General features: G+C 31.2%; 1 protein-coding gene across 1 annotated transcript in view; it reads left to right on the forward strand.

The window, feature by feature from the left end:
- The window catches only part of LOC108740813, a 56950-nt gene that overhangs the window by 48231 nt on the left and 817 nt on the right, over nt 1-7902 (forward strand). The window contains exons 28-36 of the mRNA XM_025976940.1: nt 433-488; nt 577-601; nt 2879-3121; nt 3188-3317; nt 4534-4720; nt 5281-5290; nt 5699-5777; nt 6217-6390; nt 6819-7034. Of these exons, the coding sequence (XP_025832725.1) occupies nt 433-488; nt 577-601; nt 2879-3121; nt 3188-3317; nt 4534-4720; nt 5281-5290; nt 5699-5777; nt 6217-6390; nt 6819-7034 (1120 nt within the window). The remainder of the gene's footprint in view (nt 1-432; nt 489-576; nt 602-2878; nt 3122-3187; nt 3318-4533; nt 4721-5280; nt 5291-5698; nt 5778-6216; nt 6391-6818; nt 7035-7902) is intronic.

A 7902-nucleotide genomic window follows, 5' to 3' on the forward strand; every position in this document is an offset into this window, starting at 1 on the left:
TTGGTTTCATATCATTTGCTTTTTGCAATCAAAGTTATAGCGCGCTAATCGCTAACAGTTACACAGCAGAGCTGTTAGCTGTTAACTTTTTAACGTTTTTTAAATAATTTATTTATTTACGGTTTATTTATTCAAGTTTTTAATGATTTTAATTATTTATTATTTTATCTTTAACTGTGTTTGTGATTTATGTTTCGTGGGGTGCATTTACGGCTAATGCATTAAGTATCACCGACTTTTAAAAATACCTTGATAAGTCTCTAATCTGAGACGAAACGGTGGTTGTTTTTTAAAATAAAAAATATTTTCACCTCTTATTTAGCGCGTATTATTTTGTTGATACCACTCAGGGGAAGATTATATAATGAATGTAATATATAAGAAGTTCTTTTATTTGTTTCGTTCTACTTCACGATTTCTGTTTTATTCTAGTGTTTTCGGGAACATCGACAATGTACCAACTTCCCGGAGTTCGATATATGCCGTTTGTAAAACCGATGCCGACGTTTTGTGGATTGACACTACGGAGTTCTATCGGCTCGCAGAAAACTATCCACTATTAAAATCAAAAATTAGCAAATACATCACATCCGAAAATGCTGTAAGTGCAGAAATTAATTTATTACGAAAGAAATTATCCATAAGCATCACTGTTACAGACGAGTTTCTTAAAAGTTAGATTTAAAGAATTATAAGAATCCATTTTTGCTCTTTTGGGATCTACTTTCTATAAAATACTGATTATAAGGTCACTATATTTAATATTGAACTTAAATTTGTGGGAATCACTTACACACATGACCAAGAAATTGTTAATTTTATTATTAAAATAATTTTTCCACTAGATTTGGGAGTTTTTTAATTATACTAAACGGTATCTTATTAAGAACTGCTGTTGATTTTAACTGCAGTAAATTTTTTCTGCTACAAAAGTTATCTAGACGCATCTGATAACATGAACATCGCATAAGAGAAACCCCCCATAATTCGAACAGCGTGCAGGTACTAATTTATACTAAAGCCTACGACATGATGGTGTTATATAGGAAATAGGGAAACACCTAACACATTTTCATATAATAAACTATTTAAGTCCAATAAACTCAATTTAATTTGAAACCTTTGAGGGTTTTGCTATTTGTTCACATGATTTTGAGAATTCGGTTAGATGAGGGCCTCCAATTTTTAAAGTTTTCGTAGATTTTAGCACCGCATTTGGCGGCAAAAATATCTTAATTTAATAAGAACAGCGTTTACGTTATTTTAAAATTCTGTGGCTAANGCATGTAATTTAAATGAATATTTTCGAAGATATTACAGATTTAAAATGCAGGGACATAGCGGTTGCGGCGGTACCGGCCGGTTTGTATTGTCTAATTACAAAAAGCTGTGATTGTTGTATATAGACATTCTATAGTATATTTACTATCAGCGTTGCACCCATGCGAACCAATTCCTTAACCCTTATCCCGGTATGATTGTGTGTTTGAAGAAGTTTCACTTCAGTAACGTGTTGTATAATTACACGTTGTACTTTTTTTTATTTTCACTTAACAAAACTTAATTTTTTTTTAGATGGAAAGCATGTTTGCACTGGTTATGCGTATTTATGTAGCGTTTACTTTATGATTTGCATTATAACGGGTACAGGATTCGGCGATGTTCATGCAAGAAACAGTCTTGATATGATTGTTGTTATAGCCCTAATGCTTCTTGGAAGGGTTCATTTAGGAATGTTTGTTGCTGATTTTTCAGCTATAATCCAGTATTATTTATATAATTTAAAGAATTACGACTACGGACTGATGAAATTTCGGGTAAACTGAATTTAACCATTTTTGAATATTATTGCTATTACTAATCAAAACTTCAGTGGAAAAATAATATACTTACTTACCTCGGTTAAGGTAACGGACATTAAACATTGAACGTAAAAAATATCTTTTACGTAAAATTAAATTACAGTGTAAACTCTATATAACGACACTTAAGGGACTGAACATTTTTCGGCGTTATAAAGAGTGGTCGTTAAATGGAGAGAAATAAAAGATATTATTTTACTATTCTATAATAATATGCATTTACCAATATAGTACACATTTTGCACACGAACATTATTATTCATACATTGCGTATAGCCTGTTATCTTCGTCTGATGTTTTTTGCTGCTCCAATATTTTAATTGTATTTTGTTACGTATCTNCTTTTACAAGTGCTTAAAGTTGGTGCTTCTTGTAGGACACGTATTTTCAATAGAAATTAAAAAAAATGAAAATGACCTTCGACAGGCTTTAGAGAAAAGCTTTATCTATTTTACTACAAAATTTGAAACCTCTGTTCCAAACATTAAACTCATGATATCTAGAACCGATAAGCATGTTTTTACTCTACGGCGCGTGTACTTCTGAATGTATCGGCGTCCTTTGACTATGTACTGTTGGTAGTGCCGAGGCAGCTTTTATAAAAGATGTAACCGGATGGACTAATTTGAAAATTCAAAACAAGAAAAAATCACTAAATTTTTTAAACTCTTTAATTGCGAATTTATCAATATGGTTTTATTTTGATATATTGGTTTTATTTCGGAACCTTAGAACGTATCCCCTACGATTCCATACTAATTACCATTCCATATCCACGGCTTCTGTGTTCACGGCATATTTATTGAACGTATATCCCGCGAATAAAGAGCTTTTACTGTAATAATAAAAATATCATATGATATATAAAGTAACGTAAGAATATTCTTTAACCGCAGAGTAATTTCCTCAAGTTACCATCGTAGGAAACTAATAAGTGCATTTAAGAAATTATATTTTTAAAAAAATGTTCTCGTTTGTCTATTTTATTTTATCGGTGATACTGAATTTTTGAGCAGCTCCAGATGGTTGGAACATCGGTACTTTACTTCATTCTTCAGTGGTTTTGTTGTTTTGGTTTCATTACTTTCCTGCTTAATTGTCCCTTACCATTTGGGATTTCAAGATCACAGAATCTTTATTTTTATATTAACATACGTCACAGATCTCCTTTACGCTCTCATTATTACCACTTTCTTCTCATTGGCCTATAGAAATGAAAAAGGTCACCTCATAAAAAACAGAAAACTAATTAAAAAGAGGCAAGTATGAACTCAACGTTTATGTATTTCGATTTTTCAATTGAATATTTTTTAATTGATTTATAGATACATGATACCATCACGTTTCTACATTGATTTATTTTCTCTATTGCCTTTCGAAATATTTTCACTGTGCTATTCGACAGATAGACTCTATTACTTCACATGGTTCAGAATTAACAGAATCGTTAGAATTGTAAGTAAATGTATTTACACAATAATACATTATGCAATATACATAAAGGTATAGTTGTTTATTTAACAATAGCTTATTTATCTCACTATGAATTTATCTAATGTCTAATGCTAAAACTCATTTATACGATCATAAAATGTTCTCGATTATTTCCGGAGAGCTTGTTGTCAGTTACCTTTATCGCATCAATGACGACACGGTATCGATCGTTGCCTGCGCCACTCGTTCACACACTAACTACTTTTTCAGGAATTAATTTCCTAACTGTTGTACATTTGTTTGTTAAAAACATAACATTCCCTGATCAATTTGATGTTTATTCATATACGTATAAATATTTATTAGATATCTACTAAATTACGATTTAATCAAGTTCCGATATAAAAACCAATTTTAAAAAATGCCCAAAACAAATCCCTGACGTTTTCCAGGCTATTGCAGAAACTTTTTACATACGTATATAATGCTTTATTGAAACAAAGTTATTTAATCACATACTTAACTAAATCATTAATCACATACTTAACTAAATCATAGCTATCTTCACGTTGCGGAACTTACTTATTTTCTTTAGTATCTCTTTCAGAATCGTCAAACTTTTACCATCTACCTTTAATTTACTGATAAATTCTCATATATTCAATATCTCTTTCTAGTTTTCAAAATCTTTCTTAATGGGATTCCCCTTCTACATCAATTTATTCTTTTCTTGCATGCATCCAAATCCTTACTTTCATTACATCACCCCAGCATATCCATCACCTTCTTCACATATTCTACATTTCCTTTCTTTCGTTGTCATCCAATACCTACAAACTCTATTTTCCTTTCCTACCCTATACCTTGCTATTACGTCCAAATCTGCACCCTGAAAATGTTCCACATCGCCTTTATCGTCAAATTTTTCTCAAATAATGCCCCTTATTATCTATGCAAATCTTTTTTACACCATTTTTCCTGCTTTAACACCTTACTGCTTCTTCCCCTTCGTTATCGCATCTATTTTTTGTACCAAGATTATCTTTCTCCATGTCTCCCTTCTTATATCTCCTTCGTTTAACTTTTACAATTTCATCTTAACTTTTATATTACATGTAACATTTCTAAACTTAGTTCCCATGCTTTTGCATAATATTTTGTTCAAATATTGTGAGAAAATTGATATATATGAAAAATAGAAATAGAAATATAAAATACTTCTGTCCCAAACTTTCAGATTACCCTTCATCGTTTTATATCGTTGAAATTTGACCACTTGAATATTAACGTTTTGCTAAGCAAGTTGTTTAAAGTTGTTGTTTATTTTATCATCTCAGTACACATTGGAACATGTGTTTTATACCTTATTGCTTGTCCTGCTGGAAAATGTAAAGAGAACAGTTGGTTTTATTCAACAAATATAGGTATATAGTATATTTCCTCCATAAACAAAAATAAGCCGCTTTTGAAGTGAAACTTCTTTACGCACGGTAGGGTAAGTTCGTTTCATGCGAGTTGCTATGTAACGAAATCATGCAACGNTAAAAAATAAATCATTTTTAACTCCCATTTAGCTTTGATTTCACATTGAGTAGTTAATTATGCTCATATAAATTATTTGCGCACCATCTTTTTATTTTTAAAACTTATTGTTTTTAGGTGCAAGGCCTTTTTTCATATACCCCTCATACACATACCTATAGAGCTATTGCTGTGAGTACTATTTTGACATTAAATTTGAAGGATTGGGCCTATCTCCTGAAATTTTATCCTGCAGCTCGCTATTCAATTTACGATAAAATTTATCACATGTAGATAATTTCATCGTTTTTCAATTAATAAATAATAAATTGTATAACGAAGATGTTTCGTGTAGATTTTCTAAAATAATAGCGACTACGCCAACTTTTTTAAATAAATACCCAATATGACAAAGTTAGTTGTCATTTCTTGCACCATAATTGATTAATTGTAAAAATTTAAGTCATGTACAGGTAAAAGATTTTTATTAATGTGAAACGTCAAACCAACGTTTCGTACTCAGTTACGACACTTTCTCAGAGCTACGATGTAAAAGATGTTTAAATACATACACATTGGTTATAGAAAATATAACTCACTTCTTAGTTAGTTAAAAAAGGTTGTGGTTTTTGTCGTTCATATGTTCTCTTAATCTCATATGCAATGGTCTTTTTATTTTGAACCACAATTGTTACAAGGGATCCTACAGATATTATTGGTTAAAATTAATTTATGTATGTATGCACCAGCAAAAGAAACATACGAACTAAGGAGATATTTTGAATTTGTTGAGTTAAATTCAATTCATTAGTAAATTGATTTTGAAACTTCACCAACTACATACAACCTGAAATTATGAGCAAAAATGTTTGCTCCATTAGACTCAATGATTTTTCAGCTATAATCCAGTATTATTTATATAATTTAAAGAATTACGACTATGGACTGATGAAATTTCGGGTAAACTGAATTTAACCATTTTTGAATATTATTGCTATTACTAATCAAAACTTCAGTGGAAAAATAATATACTTACTTACCTCGGTTAAGGTAACGGACATTAAACATTGAACGTAAAAAATATCTTTTACGTAAAATTAAATTACAGTGTAAACTCTATATAACGACACTTAAGGGACTGAACATTTTTCGGCGTTATAAAGAGTGGTCGTTAAATCCCCACCGGGTAAAAAATTGTATGTATTAGGTATTCCTTATTAGGAAAGAATTTTTGCCACCAACTCGTGCGACCATTAGCACCCGGGAAGGAATACCCTACTTTCTTCCCTTCTTGTCTAATACACTATTTATTGCGTATGGTTTTATAAGTATCAAAAAAAAAAACTTTTGACTTTATTGGCTTTGATTCTACACAATTAAAATTAATAATGTATTGTAGCGATATTTGAGAAACAGCTATATATCACAGCCCTTGTTAGAAAATATTAGTAGATATGCCACTAATTTGTTTGATAGAGAAAGGGGACAACAGAATCCTATATTTCTTCTCAAAGCACCCGTAACACTAAGAGCAGCCCTTAAAAATGAAGCATACGATGAACATTTATACAGGGTTAGTATTCAAGAATTAATTTCACTTTATTACCATATTTAATTGTAATTGCTTGTCTAATTTTTATTAGTTCTTTATTAATTATTAGTAGAGAGCGGACATCATTCGCACACAAGGTCCGTACTTAGGCCGATGATCAAAATTTTATAACGTCAACAAAGACCTCGTGTTGTTCTTTGCAATGGATGCTGACTCTTCATTAAAATGACCAAAAAGCTTTTTGGTATTAGGTACCTATTGTAATGAAGTACATGATAACATGAGAGGCACATGTGTTTGTACGTAGACGTCCTAAATACGGCCCTGATAATGACACAATGTGTGAACGGTCCGCTCTCGAATTAATCATCACTTTCCCCAGCCAATTTTATGGATTCTTTAGTGGTATGAGACACAGTCATTTTTCTTTAATTTTAATTTTTCTCCAGAATTATATATTCAGTTCTTGTCACACGGATTTCATACGTTTGGTAGTATCAAAAATGAATACTTTAACATTTTTTGCTGGCAACATCATATGTGAAGAGGGTGAAGTCAACGACACAATGTTTTTCATTCAGAGAGGTGCTGTAGAGCAGTTCTTTATTAAGAATTACGAAGAAGTTCATTCGGACGTGTTAAGAAAAAACGACTGTTTTGGAATAGTAATTAATTATATTCTCTATTCTTCCCCTGTTTTTTACACTCTATGTGAAAGCAAAGAAGAGGGATTAAAAGTTATTAATTTATTAAGAAATAGCCGTCAACGTTTCATTCTAGTTTTCGGGCTTTTCGAAGGCTTTTTTAAGGGTTCTGTACGTCCGAATTAAAAACGGAACCCTTATACGATCATTCCGTCTGTCACAGTCAATTTGCTCCGAATCTACTGGACCGATTAAGTTGAAATTTAGTAAACATGAAGAATATTTTTGGCCTAAATACTGACGCATAACGTAAATAAATTAATTTTGGACATGGGGGTCATTTTTCGGGGGGTCAATAGGGAATAAAAAAAAAATTTTGCAAACTGCACCGTGTGATATATCAAATGAAACGGCTTGTTGTAAAGGTCTCAAATTTTAAAATCAATAGTTTTAAAGTTGTTCAAGAATATAGATGAAAATTAACCATTCCCTCCCCTCTTATCTTACCTAAAAATTTGAAAATTGTTCTTTACTTATGGATTACCGGAAAATTAATAACAAGTCTACAGTCTGAACATTACGAATTTAAATTTGCAGTTTGAATCTGTGGGAGGACATGCGGTTTTTCAAATAAAATGTTAAGTTGGTTTTCTGGTTAAGGTTCCGTACGTCCGAATGAAAAACGGAACCCTCATAGGCTCACTCGTGTGTCTATCTGTCCGTTTTTAAAGTTAATAAATAAAGCAGATAAACCAACTTCTGTAACGGTATATTCATTCACCAACCAAACCAATTCAATTGTTAAAATAGAACATTAAATATATTAAACAACATTCACAATTATTACAAAACCGTTGTAGAATTAAAAAACAAGAAAAAATCACTAAAT

The sequence above is a fragment of the Agrilus planipennis genome, unplaced genomic scaffold, assembly GCF_000699045.2.
Source record: "Agrilus planipennis isolate EAB-ADULT unplaced genomic scaffold, Apla_2.0 scaffold299, whole genome shotgun sequence".
Lineage (NCBI taxonomy): Eukaryota > Metazoa > Arthropoda > Insecta > Coleoptera > Buprestidae > Agrilus > Agrilus planipennis.